The 18,796-nt window shown below is 40.1% G+C and overlaps 1 protein-coding gene across 1 annotated transcript in view; it reads left to right on the top strand.

The window, feature by feature from the left end:
• vwa8 (von Willebrand factor A domain containing 8) overlaps positions 1-18,796 on the top strand; it is a 69,292-nt gene that overhangs the window by 8,580 nt on the left and 41,916 nt on the right. Inside the window, exons 5-19 of the mRNA XM_053328799.1 lie at positions 4,989-5,156; positions 5,660-5,824; positions 6,232-6,281; positions 6,400-6,508; positions 6,641-6,745; positions 6,916-7,044; positions 7,876-8,010; positions 8,098-8,175; positions 12,114-12,274; positions 12,445-12,558; positions 14,090-14,279; positions 15,884-15,961; positions 16,065-16,180; positions 16,504-16,601; positions 17,322-17,428. Of these exons, the coding sequence (XP_053184774.1) occupies positions 4,989-5,156; positions 5,660-5,824; positions 6,232-6,281; positions 6,400-6,508; positions 6,641-6,745; positions 6,916-7,044; positions 7,876-8,010; positions 8,098-8,175; positions 12,114-12,274; positions 12,445-12,558; positions 14,090-14,279; positions 15,884-15,961; positions 16,065-16,180; positions 16,504-16,601; positions 17,322-17,428 (1,803 nt within the window). The remainder of the gene's footprint in view (positions 1-4,988; positions 5,157-5,659; positions 5,825-6,231; positions 6,282-6,399; positions 6,509-6,640; positions 6,746-6,915; positions 7,045-7,875; positions 8,011-8,097; positions 8,176-12,113; positions 12,275-12,444; positions 12,559-14,089; positions 14,280-15,883; positions 15,962-16,064; positions 16,181-16,503; positions 16,602-17,321; positions 17,429-18,796) is intronic.

The following is an 18,796-nucleotide window of genomic DNA, read 5'->3' as shown; positions in this document are numbered from 1 at the left end:
TTTAAAGAGAAGGGTCTTGTGATTATTGTGTTATTGTGATAAGTGGCTGATCAAAATAGTCGGAGCTCGGACTCTTATCCTTAATTTTCCAAAGTGTTATTCTTAATTCAGGCTAAGTCTGAAGTTTAGTTATCTGTCCCGGTTTCCGGGTGGTGCCCCAAATTAATAATTAAAATGTATAATTATTTGATTTCCTTTTAATAATTAATAATTATTTATGATAATTATTCATTATTATTAATAACCGAATGCACTCCCTTCTGCTCCTACACCATATCGGGTGCAATGTAACCTTGGAGCCATCTGAAGTGAACTGGGTGCAAGAAGGATGCATAGATAAAGCATGACGGCTTTGCAGAGGTCTAAGGGAGGAGAAGTGCAGTTTTGTAGGAAAGAAAATTTCATATCTACAGACTCAGTGGGCTCAAATGGAGGCCCTCAAAGAGCCTCAAGCACCAATGCAGGGAACACTGTATTTAACTACAGGCCTCAGCCAGTGGACTCCTTTTAAGAAACGTATGTTAAAAGGATAAGCGCTTGCCGTCACTCCATTAAAACCAACAAGACGGGCAGATATGGCTGCCTTAATTGTGGAAAAGGAGAGACCCTTATCTAGCAGCTCCTGAAGGAATGTCAAAACATCCACAACAGAGCACTGAAAAGGGAGGATATTTTGGTCCTGACACCACTGCTTGATCACTCACCATTTATAGGCATATAGGCCTCTAGTAGATGATGCCCTCGCAGTTTGGATCATCACCACCACATTTAAGGGCAGACCCATAGCTATTAAATTGAACCCCTGAACAGGATGGCATGCAGATGGGCACAGATGAATCACCTCTCCTCTTACCTGCCTGCACCCAGTATATCTTCTCTAACTGAGCTGTGGGGCCGCCCACACCATGCTTTTGGGATGAGGCCAGATAAGCTGCTAGGCTCCATAGGCAGACAGTTGATCAAACCAGCTCTTTTATTCTTCATCCAGATCCATAACTGTCCATAGTCAGGCACTGTGACGCGGGTAGACAGTGGTTTGGTCCATGTCAAAGTTCATTCTGAGACGAAGTCCAGTGACATGGGCAGCAGTTTGTCTGCTGTTGTCGGCTCAGGGGAAGGAGAAACCCCACGAATCGCCATGGGTTCTGAGCCGGTGGATAAGAGGGCCACTCAGCCTCTAGTAGTAGTAGTAGTAGTTTTTCATAGCAATTTCTCCACAGACCTGACCTGCCTCTCCAGGGCCTCTCCTCTGCCTTAAATGCATGAATAGAGGTGTCTTCAGTCAGGTCATGTGGGAGCGTGATATCCTTTATTATATGTGTTGTAACGAGTCGACTGCAAGGGAACTAACTAGACTCAAAAATCAGTATGCATACTAAACAATGCTGGATTTTTTGGGATACTTTTATGTTTAATGCAAAACAGAAAAATGTATTGTGTAAGGTAGTGAGACAGCTTTTTATTAATAATGTTTCTCTTTATTTATTCCTTGTACACTAACTTCAAAAACAGTATACTAATAACAATTATTATATAGTACGTGTTGTATACATTGAATTGTTATTATGGAAATGGTACACATCAGGTGTCTTCTAACAGCTAATTTCGAGGATGTGTCAGTACCAATATTTTACTTATTAATGAACATTCAGAAATATACATGATAAAGTAGCCAGTCTGATATACTGGCTACTTTATTTTTCCATTTTCCTGACATTGTGTGAATGCAGTATAAACCCACACAACTGGCCTTTTTCACAGAAGACATGTCGACATGTCAGAGTAGTAAAAGCACACGTGTGAAAAATAAGATTATCCGTGGCTCAATTCAATTTAGCTGCTTCAGTTTCAGGTTCCTGGTAGTGTGCATGCTGGTTCACTGTCACTCTGTCATGGCTTAGTGGTACAGTTGAATAGAACAGAGTCATAGTTAATGTCATTAGTAACACCTGTGCTTTCCCTGACATGTCAAGATGTCTGCTGTGAAAAAGACCTATTCACAGTTGAATGCATTTTAAAGTGACATCAACATAAATCTCCAACAGACCCTTTTCAGGTGTCACACAGCTGCAACTAATAAAACGGATAAGGGTCCGTTTGTTTAGGTTGTTACTGACAGCAATATTACTGTTTTCAGTGCTTTCTCAATACCTTACACAACAAGTTACCTACATAGTCTTGATGTTGTTTTCCATGTTGTGACACCTCTGTGAAGAGTTTGTACAGTTACCATAATTATTTCTCATTATTCATTACACCGTGACTTGCCAAAAGCTGATGTGTGACCTCATGATCAAGCACTGTTTTGAAAATGTGTAGTCAACAGTGTCCTTAATGTTCATTCAAACAGCAACCAATACAACAGAAATTCATACTGTAGTAGGGAGTGATAATGAAACACACACATCAAGAGTTGTCATGCGTGTTCATGCCTTGTAATAGGGCAATAATACTAGTTTCTTCTTGAGGGAAACTTCCAGTGCCTGATTTGATTGGTACCAACACCTTATTATTGACACTGTAATGTACAGTATCTACCAGGGCTGGGTGATGCATTCCCTGTTCCCCTACAACAAGCAAAGCTAATCAATCCGTTCAATTCCCTGAGGCTCATGTACCTCCCACTTTCTCATCAAAATGAAATCAGGTGTGCATTGTTTCCATGGAAACAGCTCATGAATAGATACAGCATTATTTATGGTACTAATGGGTGTGAAGAGACTGCCTATTTCTGGGCTTCCTCAGATCTCATAGAATTTTGTGCTGTCTAGAGATGTGGGCAGGTCGTGTGTTAGTGTGCGAGGCATGTGCCAGTTTATGAGTCGATGCATTGGATAAAACTTCTTGGAGACATTGATTTTTGCCTGTGTTAATATGTGCCTGTGGGTGTGATTAGTGGGTGTATGTTCACATTACTGTATGTGACAATTATTTTGTGTTAGGGATTGAAGATGTGTGGGTGCAAATTAGCAAGCATTTCTCTTTTAGAATAGTTTGGTATCGTAGGAGGTGTTTGTGTGTTAACTAGAACATCCAAGTATTCCTCGGGGCTCTGTGCTGATTTGTAGCCCTATATTCAGACTTATTGGGTCAGTCCCTGTGCTTACTCTCTCTTTTTCTCCCCCCCCACCCCTCCCTAGCTCTCTTTCTCTTTTCTCCTTCATCTCTCAGTCCAAGCATCACTCCACCCCCGAGTTAAAGACAGAGTGAAAAGGAAGTAATGGCAGTATTGTCTTTTTGACTTTTTCAATCACTCTCCAGTTAGCAGATTCTTCTATTAGACAGCTTACCTCAGACCCACAATGCAAAGACTTAGAAGTTAAAAGTTTGCCATCGCCAAAGCTGAGTTTGAACTGAAACCAATGGAACTAATAGTCAGGTTTAATATTGTTTAATATTATTTTGGGGAATTTTTCCCTTTATTTGACAGTCAGTGGCAAAGAAGCCGACAGGAAACAAGGGGAGAGAAAGTGAGACATGGGTAAGACATGCAATGAAGGTCCCTTGCCAGACTTGGCCCAGCGATGTCGTGGCTATGTGGCATGTTCTGTAATCAGCTATGGGACCTCTGATATATAGTAGTTAGTTCTTTTAAAAAATAAATGAACTACATTACATTTGAGGATATAAAAACAGAATCAATGCAAAAAAAGAAAATATCTTTTGACCGACTATCTGAACACCTGAGATGGATTAGAATAGAATAGAATAGAATAGAATAGAATAGGGTTATTGTCATTATATTAAACATATAATGAGATTACAGGTGCCACTCCATTTGGACTTTTAACAGCAGGTGACCCTAAACTCATGGCAAACTTGCACTTTTGTGAAGCTCTCATTGTCTATATCAGCCATAAAAGTGGCTTGCAGCTTCCAATAAGGAGTTAATTGGGTTTTTTTTTTGTAATATTTTATGCAAGATCATGTAGTTGAGAATTTACACTCTGTTGTCTTTCCTACGCCAGTCGTGTTTTAATTAATATTTCCTGTCCCAGAAATCGCCACAAAGCAAACAGTGGAAAGGATTTTAAGTTCATTGGGTGCAGAGGGAGAACTTCATGTTACATGTGGATAACAGCTTGTATTTAATGTAAATCAGTGCAGACCTTCAGTTAAAATGGTCTCAGTATCTGGTGGGATGTTGTTCCTTTTCACTGTCAGAATGAACACAAGCCTTGTCTGTGCTGCCCCGTCTCTCTCACCATCCTGCGTCACTCACATTTCTAACAATTATCTGATTACAGTGTTGGTGCCGAAAATGGATCAAGAGTTAAATATAGAGCATCTGGTCCTCACTATAGTTTTATGACTTCGCTTCCCACACAACCTGCCGCGTATTTACATGTTAACCTAATTATATGGCCGCTCGCTCTGCGGTCCACCCAGACAGCTAAAGTTTCCTGCCTCTTGACGTCAGATGTGCTTTTTGATTTCTGAAGAAGTGTGCAACTACACACACACACACACACACACACACACACACACACACACACACACACACACACACACACACACGCACACGCACGTATGCGCGCACACAGACACACACACAGACACTGTCAAGTAGAACTAAGTTTCATCCCACATTTGGTGGTAGAAAATAGGCCTTCCTAAAACAGCTGAGATTGTTTTGAAGCTTGATTTGGAGTAGTTTGGAGGATGCTCTGAACACAATAAGCTGAGGACATCCTCAGGAAAGGCTTTATGGCAAGCTCATATTGTCATTAGAGCATGGGCAGTAAGAACTGATGCTCTTTGTTTAAATGCTTTTAGTCATGGACTGGTCACATTTATACAGGGTCAGAGGTCAGACTGGACAATGGAGCAGATTTGACCTGAGATTGAACTAATTGTACGGGATGGGATATAGCCCTAAAATGACCCATTTCCTGATACCAACATCTTCCCCCACATCCTTAATTATTTCTGGATTATTAACTTGAGTTCACTGACTTTTCTCAACTTCTTATGTGTTTGTCTTTTAGTGTGCTGTAAGGGCAGCGACACAAGGTCGAGTCCTGGTCCTGGAGGGTCTGGAGAAGGCAGAGAGGAATGTTCTACCTGTCCTTAACAACTTGCTGGAGAACAGAGAGATGCAACTGGAGGACGGTCGCTTCCTTATGTCAGCTGAACGTTACGACAAGCTACTGCAGGTCAGAGTCGCACACTCATCGAAATCAAGTCAAAACAGGCTCGTAGATTTGAATGTCTTAAAGGCATTCAAATCAATCAAAGTCTTTTGATATGGAAATCAAACAGGGATCAGTGACTATTTTCTTTTTGAAGACAACAACAGCTGATGTTGATAATCTTCACTCTTCTGTATCTGGGTCTTATCCAATTAACCATGGTTAAAAGATCATTCTTTTTTCGTGGCTGTTAACGAGCTGTTCCTGAATATCTGAATCTGAATATTCACACTTCAACAGTGAATTTTCACAATACTCCCACAGGGCTCCTCCTTTTGTTTTTTAGATGAAGAAATTCCTGTGGCCACAAATGTACTCTGTGACATTCAGAGTCTGTATTTGATACATGTAAAGAGCTATGTGCATGCAGCCATTAACATAAAAATGCATTTCGTATCACACAGGGATTTGTTTAGTTATAGACAATAGAAAAAGCCTGCAGTGTTTTATGTGGTAATGCTTTGCAGGAGCACACCAAAGAGGAGCTGGACAGCTGGAAGATTATCCGTGTAAGTGAGGACTTTCGGGTCATCGCTCTTGGTCTTCCTGTCCCCAAGTACAAGGGTAACCCATTGGATCCTCCTCTCCGTTCCCGCTTCCAAGCCAGGGACATCTATTACCTACCATTTAAGGTCAGTTCAGGAATTTACAGATTATGTAAAAGCCAAAAATGTTCCACTAACAAAAGATCTCAATAATGGGAGAAAGGGATCTGGCAAAAGGGGAGACTTGCTAACTTGTTTTTTCTAATGATCCTCTTTCTGTTACCCTGGATAATCCACACAACATAGTGTGAACAAACATGAATTCAAACTAATTTTAATGTCCAAGATACATTTAATTAGCATTCCATATTTTATGCAGTTTGTCTCATTTTCAGATTGCAACTACATTTTGTGAACATTAATTAGGCTACCACTCAAAACTGTTTCTCCAACTCTTACTCAACAGATTTCAACATTAAATATTTATGTTTTCAAACTTAAATTATGCCTCTTATCTTTTCTCTGCGCCCTATTTTTTTTAAACCTCTTATCAGGACCAGTTGGAGCTGTTGTACACAGCAGGACCAAATATAGCTGCAGAAAGGTACCTAAAAATATACTGAAGCAAAGCCATTTTTTAAATGACTCCTATGACTTGTGAGTATCCTTTTTAGGTTTTTATGAGGCTGTATATTTTATGTATGTTTTATTCTGTGTGTCAGGGTGTCCCAGCTGCTGTCACTCGCCACTACTCTGTGCTCCCAGGAATCATCCAGTCTCGGTCTTCCAGACTTCCCTGTGGACAATCTGCTTCCTGCTCTCTCTGTGCTGGTGAGACTGCATCAACAGGCAGCCTGACTCCTCCTTAAAGCGAGAGAAAGAAAAAGCCTAGAATTAAATAAAAAAATAAAGACCTTGTTGGCTCTCAATAGTGTCTAATGCCTGTCTTCTGTGTCGTTTCAGAATGTTTTCCCTATGCTGTCCTCCCAGCAGCTAATCCAGAGACTTTACCCCTACAATAGTATCTTAAGTAAAGATGGGCGCACTGCTGTGGAGGTTGTGCTCAGTGTAAGTCAAGAACCACTCATCATGTCATCTGGTGTCTATAAGTGGTTCTATCTAATGCGCATGCTTGTTATTATATCAGTTTTGAAGCTCAAGATTATTTTGCCTCGCTTTGAATCTGAGATAAGATACATCAATAAAATACATTAATGCATTCTGTTTGTCTTTCATAGAGATTTGAGCTTTTGGATGGTCGTAGTGAGTCAGCTCCCAGCGCCGTCCTTGGTGTATCTATGACAAAGGATGTTGAAGGCCGTGCAGATGTCACATTATGTACTGCGGACAAGGATGTCACCTTTCAGGTACCTGCAGACTGTCCCAATTCATGTAAAACTAAAGCGTCAATCTGACAGTGTGTGGACCATCTACTTAATACTGATGGTTGCTCTGTTTTAGTCGTGGATTGCAGCTTTAAGGATATAAAACACTGCTGACTGCTGAAAGCCACTGTTAAACATTTCAAAGGTTTATGTTTTGTAAAATAGATAAATGAATACATTACAGAGAAGTAAAGCAAGACAAAATCACTAATATATTATTATTCTTTTTTTTTTGTTTGTTTCTTAAATTATAGTAATCCAACATTCTCCATAAGATCAACCAAGTCAGCGTTCTGAACTTATGAACTAAAAATCTGAACTCAAAAACATTCAGCAAAACTGAATTAGTGAGACACAAATTACAAACAGATGTCTGTTGTCCCACGGCAGGCCACACACTGACAGACAGGCAGACACACTCTATCAGTAGCTCACGCATCTTATCTCTGACTGATACTCTGTGGTTGACTCTGGAGTGAATGTCTTAATCAGTCTTTGAGGCTCTTTCTTGGATAAAAAGGAACACTGTTTGTGGATGAGTCACTGCGTGGGGTTTGGGAGAACAGAGATATTTCAGAGAATCGAAGAATCTCCTGCCAAACAAACTCTCATTAACTCTTTGAAGCTGTTTTCTTTTTCTTAAAATATTAATAAGCTGTGCCATGTGACTCATGAAGTTGTTAGAACATATATTTTGTTCCAAGACGTGATTACATTGTGTCACTGATGCTGATAAATCCTTGATTCTAAATTTTTTTTTAAAGGAATAGTATGACAGTTTTTATTCAATTTCTTCTCTCCATCAAACTCCAGGTTCCAGCAGGGACCAAGGAGCCGCGACCACCCAACAGTAGCCCAGACTTTATCAGTACCCCAAGCCACTCTCAGCTGATAGCTGAAATGATGCAGTCGCACATGGTTAAGGACATATGTTTGATAGGAGCCAAGGTAGCTAACCCAAAAGGTATACACTCATGCAGTGCGTATTGTGAAAGTGATCTCTGGTTCTAATAACTATCATTTTGTATTTTTCAGGGTTGTGGCAAGTCAGTGATTGCCAGAGAGTTTGCTGAGATACTGGGTTACAGCATAGAGCCAGTCATGCTCTACCAGGTAAATAAAAAGTGGTTAAGAAAACATTCAAACTGTTTTGAAATTGCATGAAATGAATTTTATGTCAAAACCCTAAAATAACTCAGACTGTCCGACTCTTGAGCTACACAGTAACATATAAGCAACGGTATTTCTTTCCTTACGTCATCCTTTTTTCACTTCCAATAGCTACATTTGCAGTCCACGCTTTCATAATGTGTTTAGCATTAATGTGTATCCATCAAGCACGAGCACTCCAGTTCTGTGACTCGGGTAAAAAAGTGTGTGTGTCGGATATGCCTTAATCATGTTAGGATGGGGAAAAAAATCACTGGCAGAGATTCACACATTTTGTGACCTCTGATGTAATAAAGGAGGTTTCAACCAACAGATTGCACACAGTGGGGAAGGGTTTATGAAAGGAGACCTTCTTATATGGAAACTGTCTCATCAGAGGAAAATGGTCTTCTCTCTTACTATGATTATCTTCGCTCTTGGTCACACTTATCACTTTTTAACCTCAAGGATATGTAGCAAAAGTAGTGCTTTGATTTTATGTTGTGAATATAATTCTCCACCCCACTTGAAACTTAATCAGTTGGTTGGTTACTCCACGTCAGTTAAAATGATTGATAATAGAGTCATGAAGTCTGTGGTTTAAGACATTTTTACACTATCCAAACTCATTTTAATTGTAACTTTTGAGCAGTTGTGAGCAAAAATCTCACAAATGTAAGGCATGGGAAAAAATGTGTAGTTTTATAGATAAAGTTTATGTAGAATTAGGACAGTAGGTTGGTTAAAAGACCCACATCTGGCTTTCATTACCTGCCCCTCAGCCCTCTACAAAATGACACAGACTAGAAGATAGAGAGAAGATGTGTTTGTGAAAGTAAATCTTTGTTAAACCTCTGTGTGTGTGTGTGTGTTTGTGTGTATTGTAGTCAGATGATTGTGCAGGAAGCGGGTGTGCTGAAGCTTTATGTATTAATGCATCAATGTGCAGCTATTTTTAGCCGGCTGAGGTTAGGGGTGACTTGTGCTGCGGGAATTGTGGAATCTTTTGCCGGGCAATTCCTTGTGTCAGCTCTGAAAATCCCATTTTTGGAAGTGACATGTAAGGCTATAGTGGAATCTAGATAGAATAATTGATGGCGTATACATGTTTGTGTGTGGCTTTCAACTTGAAAAAAAAAATGAAATCCACTAAAAATACCACTTTAAATGGATAGATTAACTTATACTTATTACAATTCTTGATGTGCCACAGAAAATGATGGTTTCCGTCGCTAATTGAACACAGGGGACCAGAGGGGAAGGCAAACATAACATTTTATATGTATAGTACTACTGTATACAGATATTTATCCAAGTATGGACAGGAAGACATAGCTCACTTAGTCATGTAATACAAAAATATACTTACAATGTGAGTCAGAGTTACTAACATTTATAAATACACAGAGCTTGATTTAGCTAGATTAAAAGGTGGATGAGAGCACAGTTAGACTCCTTTCATAGCAGGTCATCATTCACCTTAGACCTCTCTAAAGGGCTTAAAGGAAAGCTCAGGCAGTACATATGTAAACATTTTACCTCTTGCTTGGTTTTCAACTAGTTAGAGCTAAAAAATTAACAAATGATAGTCATATAATTGGCCAAAAGATGGACAGGGCATGTTGGAGAGACTGGTTTCTCAACAGAAGGCATATAAATAAAAATAAAATCATTTGGGAAACAGAATCAAAACTTCTGTGCCATCAGCAGACATAAGTAGAGGCTAATTTTCTATTACTCGTCAATTTAAACAAGCAAGCACTGAAGGGTTCATTTGTAGAGTCATAACTAGCCTGCCATTTTAATAAAGACATAATAAACATATGTATACATAAAACATAGATAAATAAATAAACAAAATTATGAAATAAGATAAAATAAAAATGAATAACGAAAAGTACTTAAGAGTTGGATGTATAACAAATAAAAGGCATCCACATATCTATCTTCTAGGGATTAGAGGGATAAGTGAGTTGAGGTTCATTATAGGACTCCATCTCTTATTAAATTTATTCTTTTGTAACCTTCCACAGTAGGTTATCTGCTCCTTCTCTTAGATATCTCAGATCCTTTGAGTCCACAAATTGTAAGTGGGCGGCTCAGGCTTTAACCATTTAATTCATTTCATTGCTGCCATTAGAAAGATCTGAAATAAGTCATTTGCAGCTCCTTCCTTCAGGCTTCATCCTTAGCAAAGTGATCTGTGGGTCTTGAGGGATATCAGTGTGGAGTACCGCACTAAGACCATTCTGGGAAGAGATATATCGAGCTCTTACTGTGGAGCATGACCAGATTTTGATTGCCTATTTGTGCTCCACAATTTCTCCGACATTTGTTGCTGGGCCCCATCTTTGCCATTATCTGTGGTGTTTGAAAATATCTGGCAATCACTTTCCATTTGAATTCCCTCCATATGTTTGAGCAAGTCACCAAGTGTGCTTCGGAGCATATTACCTTCCAATCCTGCCCTGATATCTCTTGTTGCATCTCAGCCTACCATCTTTCTTTATTTCTACTGTTATTTTGGTTTATACGTTTTAAAAAATGCTGACATAAGCTAGAGATTACATTTCCCTTACCATATCCTTGTCAGAAGCGGTCTCAATTGTAAATACCCCCCCCCCCCCAATTATTCTATATTCTGACCATTTTTTAAATCCAATATCTAACTGGAAAGCTGTAACATTTCTAATTGATCCTCTGCTTGTCAGAAGAGAAACTGATCTGGAGAGCCTAAATGAAGATTGCATGTCTCTTCATGTTCCTAAGGAAAACATATTCCACTCTCCCATTTTAATTCAGTCTTTTACAGAGAACCATCTAGAGTGGGTAGCACAGGTAAGCCTGCCAAATAAAAAAATTAAAAATGTGTTTGAGTAGCGGAGGAGTAGTGGAGTCTGAAAAGCTTAATACACTGTAAGTGGTTAGAATGCAGCATAGAGTAAATCATCTTAAACCTTCTGGTGATAATCCAGGATGTGTAACTGACACATGTTGTCAGACGCGCAGTGTGTGGGCATGTTGTCTCTTGATTCTCTTCACCAAGGTGGCAAACTAAAAATGTTTGTTTTCCATTCTGATATACTTACATTTGGTAGAGCTTCCTGCCATGAAGCTGCATATTACCAGAAACAGAGAGGGATTTGTCTCTATGGCTGAGGAGACCAGGCACTCTGTCAGCAGTCACTCCATTAATGATGCTTAGAAATTATGAATGTCGGAGGAGCTTGGCCGGATGAACATTTATGACTTCCTCTTAGCCTGTGCTGCTGTGTGGCCTTTTTGTTGTGACTAAAAAAGGCTGGCCATTTATCTATTACCTTAATTGATCATGCCTGCTTTTTGCCAGTGTAATGGCACTACATTTTCCACTTAATTCATTATACTTTATGGTAGAATATAATGAGAAATATAGAGTCTGTCTTGCTGCGGTTCAGTAATCACCACCTGGAACAAATTGTGCAACTCTGCTTGTCTTCCTTGCTCGACCCTCCGTCTCTGCAATGACACGGTAGCGTGATAGTGGATATGACAGTCATTTTCCCTTGCACATAAATGTTTCAGTCATCCTTATCCGTTAAGTGGTGATATCAAATAAAGCAGGGAGGCCAGATCCTGAATGAGGAGTGAGGACATAGCCAAAGGAGGAAGAACTGGAAATATAGTTTAAGATTGCAATCAAGTCTCTACTTGCTGTATTCAGTTTTACTATGTGATGGTCAACCACATCCTGCATTTTTTTCTCCATTGCTTTATGTCCACTAACTTTGTCCCTTATGTCCATTTGCTCCCCTATTTCTGCCCACTATACTTCCCTCTCTCTTGCCTTATATATTTCACTCTTTCCTCTTTGTCTCCATCCCACCCATCTTTCCCTCCATGACTGTCTCTTTCACTTCAAGGACATGACAGCCAGGGATCTTCTCCAGCAGAGGTACACTCTCCCTAATGGAGACACAGCATGGCGGCCGTCTCCACTGGTAACTGCTGCCATCGAGGGAAAGCTGCTGCTGCTGGATGGTATACACAGGGTCAACCTGGGAACCTTGGCTGTGCTCTCTAGGTACTTCAGTTTCCTAAAATATACTGTTTCCATTATTTACTTTCTGTAAATCTCTGCTGCTGTTCTGTTGCCTTTCAGAACTAAACTGAGCCAGTGCTGTAAATGACAAATAAGACACTCGCATGCTTACGCATTAACACACATGCGTTCCTCTGTGTTTTGTGTCCCAGGTTACTTCATGACAGGGAGTTGGATCTGTACGATGGCACCAGGTTGCTGAGGTGGGACAGATACCAGACACTAAAGGACGAACTTCAGTTCAGTGATGAGCAGCTGCAAGAGAGGTACATACACACCCCCACACACACACAGTTTGAGCAATAGATCCACATGTTTGAAAACATATCAGAAACCAAAACACTGCTTCATGCTTTACAAAACTATGAAACAGCCTTTTATCACTTGGTATAAATGTACTGTATGTGAATTCTGATTTTGGTCTTGACCGTAACTGGCCGTTGTATTTTTTGCTAATGTGTTGATTTGTGAAGTGTGTGTGTGTGTGTGTGTGCATGTGTGCCTGTGTCCATGCAGGTTTGTGTGCACATGTCTTAAAACCCACCTAAGCTGGCAGGAAGGATGTTTGTGGTGGGGCGTCTGGATTGAAATAAACCCACTTCCTCTTCCTCCACTCCTGTGGTTCAGACAAAACGTGTGTGTGCATTCATGTGTGTTTGTTTGTGTGTCCGCCAGGTTTTTTTTATTGTGCATTACAGTACAGGGTTCAATTTCTATGTCAATATCAAGTTCAAAATGTAAGATTCCCAGTGAAGGAAAACATAGGAATTACAAAGACAGAAATGGAAAGGAAAGAACCACCAAGTTGCTAGGCAACAGAATGTGTATGTGTATGTATATGTATATGTATATATATGTGTATATGCATGTGCACGACATGTACTACCTCCTCTTCTCTTCACTGGCTGTGTTTGTGGGTTAGACGTCCACAGAGGACTGTAGTTTCTGTCGTGCTCCCGCAGGATTTCCGACCATTTCTTCTCACTGCCAGAGATACATCATTCTGCTGCTGCTGAAATTCTGATCCCTGCTGCCGCAACACTGTTTCCTACTGAAAATCATTCTGCCTCATCCAGCATGGAAAACAAGACACATTTAGCCCAATTTTGCTTAAGGCAGTAGAAATAAAATGTTGTGGATTGCGTCTCTGTTTCCCAGATAGTAAATGTTGTTTCCCCTAGCAACAGATAGAAATCACATGCATGAGTTGAGAACAGCAGGGAATTTGTTACCTTTTACCTGATTTGGATAAGGGATGGCAATTCTGTTTAATGTTCTTGATGTTCAAATTAAATTTACAACATTAGGAGGCTGGACAGCAAAGGAGAGAGGAAGTGAGAGAAAAAGAGAGAGAGAGAGAGAAACTAAACTCCAGCTTACCTTTTTATTTTGTACCATGAATGAATACATAATGTAATACAGTGTTTGGTTAAGGTAAATCTCTCCCACATGCTCATATCTTGATGATGATGATGCTCAGCGCCCGCTTCCGCCCACGAAAGAGTAAATATATCCTGCTGCTGTGTGGGTGTCTTTGTGGGGTGATAGACACGGACTTTCCTGTCCTCTTGAATCAGAAGATTACACAGCCAGCTGTCAAAAGTCATGATCTTGTCCCTGACATTGATTAGGTGGGACACACACACAAACAAACACAAACACACACACGCACACATATCCGTGACAAACACCATGTGCACCTGCACTCCATGTCTTCTTGAACATGGCTGAGCAAATGTTCATCTGTGTGAATCTTATGTGGCACGTGTGTCTGTGTGTGTATGTGTGTATTTTCAGGTCGATCTTCCCAATCCACCCATCTTTTAGAGTGCTGGCCCTTGCAGAGCCTCCTGTTGTTGGTGCCAACACAAGCAGCAGCAATAGCAGAGGTCAGCAATGGTTGGGCCCAGAGTTGCTCACAATGTTCCTCTACCACTCTGTAACTCCGTTGGCCAAAGCGGAGGAGATCAACCTCATACAGGGACTGGTGAGACTCACACAAACACTTACTAAACAGCGTTACTATAAATTGTTCCGATTCAATGAAATACACTGAAATTGTATTGTTTTGCAACTTAGAAGTGTTTTCTATGGAGTTTAAGAAACCATGCTGATTTTAAGTTCTCTGAAATAACTTATAACATATCAACAACATGCATATTAAGCTATTTATACAGGAGACTCAGAAAGCAAATTAATTGTTGAATATGTCCGTATTGGTGGTGTATCGTTAACGGTTATTTGCTTTCCAGCTGTTGCTTTCATTTAATCATCTTTATTTCCTGGTTCCTGGAGTTTTTGAAAGTTTAATCAGACATGAAAGCTTCCAAATACGAATAAAACCAATGTCGTCTTTGATGTGTGATTGACTAGTTAGAGATGAGGAAACGTCTGTGTAGCGTTTTACAACACGGGAGCTCTTACAGGAGAATCATGTTCATTTGGCACGAGTTAGCACCAAAGACATTCCAAGGAACTTAATACAAGTGAGGAAGAAAAATTTCAGCTAGGAGACAGTACAAAACAAACAGAACTGACAAACAAGATTTAGTCCAGGACGTGTCAGCTTTTTTGGAGCTCAGCAACAAGAAAGTTTTTCCAGACTATAATTGTGACTTGGCAGCGATATTGTGTTCTGTTTCACTGTTAGAGCCGTAACTTTAAACCAACCTGTCATGTTAAATTGCTTGTTGGCGTCTCACAAACACGTTAAGACAAAGTGAAGTACAGACATTGCTCAGCCATTCATTTGGTCGTTGTGTTGCATGATTTGATGCACCTGATGCATTAGCTGGTGTCAGGTACTCCACCGGCACATACAAACTCTCCCTTCACTTACTTGTTGGCTTGAACATAGTGAAGCTGCTGTCTTGTATCTTTGGTTCTAGTCATTAAAAGTTCATCTGGCTTAAAGGTTCTATATGTAGAAAATCCACCAAAAATTCAAAGGATGTCATGTTTCTGCTCACCTCCGAGTGCCTCGCCTCTCTCTCGCTAATGTCAACAAACAACCGGCATAACAACACAACACAACACAAATGTTGCTAACCGACTAGAAACACCACACAGATATTAGCTCTCCAGCTAATATCTAGCTGCCCCCGTCGACCACGACACTGCTGCAATGATCAGTCGCCTACTCTCGAGCACACACAGCTAAAACATTATTTCCTCAACAAAGAAGCAGAAAAGAAGTTCCGCAGCAAAAGCAGAACATAACTTACCCCTTTTTTTTGTTAGTAGTCAAAAGGTACACATTTCACAACAAAGCCACAGCGCACTGCTACCTAGCCACAGTGGGTCGTTTCTTGGCTATAGCTCGTTGGACCTACAAGTGTTTAGTAAACACCCAGGTGCGATTGGTTGATTGAGCATCAGGCTTGATAGTATAGAGAGAGAGAAAACCAAGACAATGTTGATTTGTTGTTTTACTATGTCTTTTGTATAACTTTAAAAGCTTTGCAAAGTTCATCATGTTTATGTAGCGACTGGAAAAGAAGCAGTTCTAGATAAAGATTTCTGTAGTTTTAATCAATTTCTTTCCCTATCTAAATACTATCATCTTCATCAGTCTTTTGCTTTTTCTTTCAGACTCCTAATGTACCAAAGGAAGCAGCAGAACAGCTATTGCACCTCACACACAGTCTCCGCAAGATGAACGACCCCACAGTGAGTGTGTGCATGTGTGTGTGTGTGTGTGTGCTTTAATCAGTTTGTTTATGTGTGTCACAGCGCGCTAAGAAATGTATTTGTGTATGGTGTGTGTCTCCAGGCACAGTCTCTGGCCTCTTCACTCTCCACCAGACAGCTGTTGAGGATCTGTCGCCGTCTCTCTCAGTACCCTGAGGAGAGCATCGCTCACGCTGTCAATAAGGCTTGTCTGTCAAGGTACACACACACACACACACACACAAACAATGATGTACTGTAGCTTAAAACTTCCTTTGTTTGTATAGCACTCTAATGAAAAATGAACAAAGTGCCAAACAATCACACACAGAAAAAAAGGAGTATAATGTAATTTGAGTATGAGTGAGTGAATGTGTGTATATGTGTATGAGGACATGTTGGCCACTATGTTTTAAGGTTAAGGTTAGAGTTGAGTTTAGGGTAAGGATTGTGTTTAGGTTAGGAGGAGGGGCTAGGGAATACATTATATCAATGATGTCCTCACAAGGATATAAAGACAAACATGTGTGTGTATATTCTAGGTTCCTTCCCAGCCTGGCCCGTGCCTCTCTCCAGAAAAGCCTCGCCAACTGCTCCATACAGGAAACACCGGATCCTGAACACACTCAGGACCACAGCTGTGAGTTCCAGTCACTTAGCTAAGGTTTATTAAATTACCGTATTTTTCTAATACATCTCATAGAGTAAATAGAATTTTGCTGCTGTTTTGGCTCAGACAGAGGTTTTGATGGTACCACCCATTGGATCAGTATCAGTATTACAGTATAAACCCTGTTTTCAGTTATGAGTCAGAACTCATAACAGAAAGATTTTTCACTTCCTGAAAATATAAATCATACCTCTAGTAAGTAATGTATGGAACTGTAAGAGAACAATATGATACATATAGTGAGTTCTGGTTCAAGATATCTTTAGTTTTATATAACAATGCAATGGATTAACACATTTTTTGATTTATGTGGGGTTGACAATACAGTTTATAATCTATTATCACTCCCAAGAAATTGTTCTCATACACAATTTCAACATCATTGATTATGGTTAATGAAATTGCAGTAGAATTGATTCACGATCACCAAACACAATGAATTCGGTTCATCACGTGGTTGGCAGTGTCAGATGTTGCTGCTTGTGCTAAAGAATGTATCAAATTGATGACGACGTGTAGATTAACTGATGAATGGGGACTCACACATCCAGAGGTCAAAGAAGCAGGCAATTGTGTCAGGTCATTAGCTCAAATCTCAAGACTCTCACTGGCAGTCAGCAGAGGGTATTCAAGCCTACACATACACATACATACACGCACAGTCTGACTGCCTCTCTTGTATTTTTCTAGGTGTGGTAAAGGATGGTGTATTGACTATTGGCAGTGTGTCTTCTCCCATCTACAACCCCAATGAAAAAATGAAGGTTCCAGATGTGCTCTTTTATGATAATCCCCAGGTAATTACACACTTAGTTAAAGACAAATAAACTTAGTGAGATACATGTAAACCATTTTTTTATGTGCAAGACCAAGGCCTTGTGTGATTGTAGAAGAGAGGCCGGCAAGATGTTTATTTCCAGGACACGACCCACATTTTAATCACATAAAGGCAAAATGACAGATTTGAAACAATAAAGAATAATCTGTTGTTGTTGTTTTTTTCCCCTCTAACTCAAACTGAGAAAGATCACCATGTATTCTTCACCACACAATATTCAGAGCATTATTCATTCAAATCCAATCATATACCGATGAAAAGACAACTCTGATCCCTTCTATTTCCCTTTCTCCCTGCCCCCCTCTTGTTGTTATTAATATCACTCTGTCCTTGTTGCACTGTAAGACATTATTTCATTACGAAGGATTTTGCCTTTAGTTCTGGTATTAGCTGATATTACCCAAAGCCAAGTTCTTTATTGTTCCTGCTAGGCCCTTTTGAGATACACTGGAGTCTCAGAGATGCTAATCTCAGTTCTGGTCTGGCGGTGCAATCTGCCCCAGTACACTATGACTGACCTCTGATTGCTGTTATTGATGTTTTGCAATCTCACTGTGTTTGTGCTTTGGTGTGTGCAGAGTTCGTGCATATTTATCTGGGACACACAGTATACAGTATACAGTATATGTCAAGTTGGATATGATGATGTTTAACCTTCAGACAACAAAAAGTCACAGCTGCTTTCTGCAGTGGTTGTCCAGGTGTGAACACTGTAGGCGTGAATATGGGCAGAACTCCAAGTTTCCTTAGTTTTCACAGTCCTGCTTCTGTCACTGTTCATGCTCACGGCTAAACTGCACCAACCGCCTCTGTGCTGGCACAGATTAGAGACAATAGATTAGAGACAGTAGCCAGGACAGATGTAGGCACTCCTCTTTCACCTTTAACATTCCGAAATCCAATATTATGATCAACATAATTCCTATCTGACTATAACTATAACAGTCCTGTGAAGTAGAGATATATCTGTGACAGTTCAAACATATATGAACAAATATTTATTTACTTTGACTTAGAGTCATGGTCACATGTGTTTGATCCCTGTTTTATTGGCAGCTGTGTGTGACTTAACCACAACGTGCCCAGGGAGGAACCTGCCAAGTAAATGACACTGACATCCTCTGGTGACGCTATGTGACCCAGATTTATCTCTTTCCCACTCTCTATTCCTCTGTCCTCGTTCTGCCCTTTTTTTTTCTTTCTTTCTCTGCCTGCCTTGTTTTGGAGAATGGAATAAGAGTGGATGAGATAGGATGAGAGCAAGGATGATGCCCTACTTTTGAATGACCTGTTTTCCGTCTTCATAGTCGAAGCACAGTTGTAAAGA

The sequence above is a fragment of the Scomber japonicus genome, chromosome 11, assembly GCF_027409825.1.
Source record: "Scomber japonicus isolate fScoJap1 chromosome 11, fScoJap1.pri, whole genome shotgun sequence".
Classification (NCBI taxonomy): Eukaryota; Metazoa; Chordata; class Actinopteri; order Scombriformes; family Scombridae; genus Scomber; species Scomber japonicus.
This window is presented reverse-complemented; position numbering and strand designations above follow the sequence as displayed.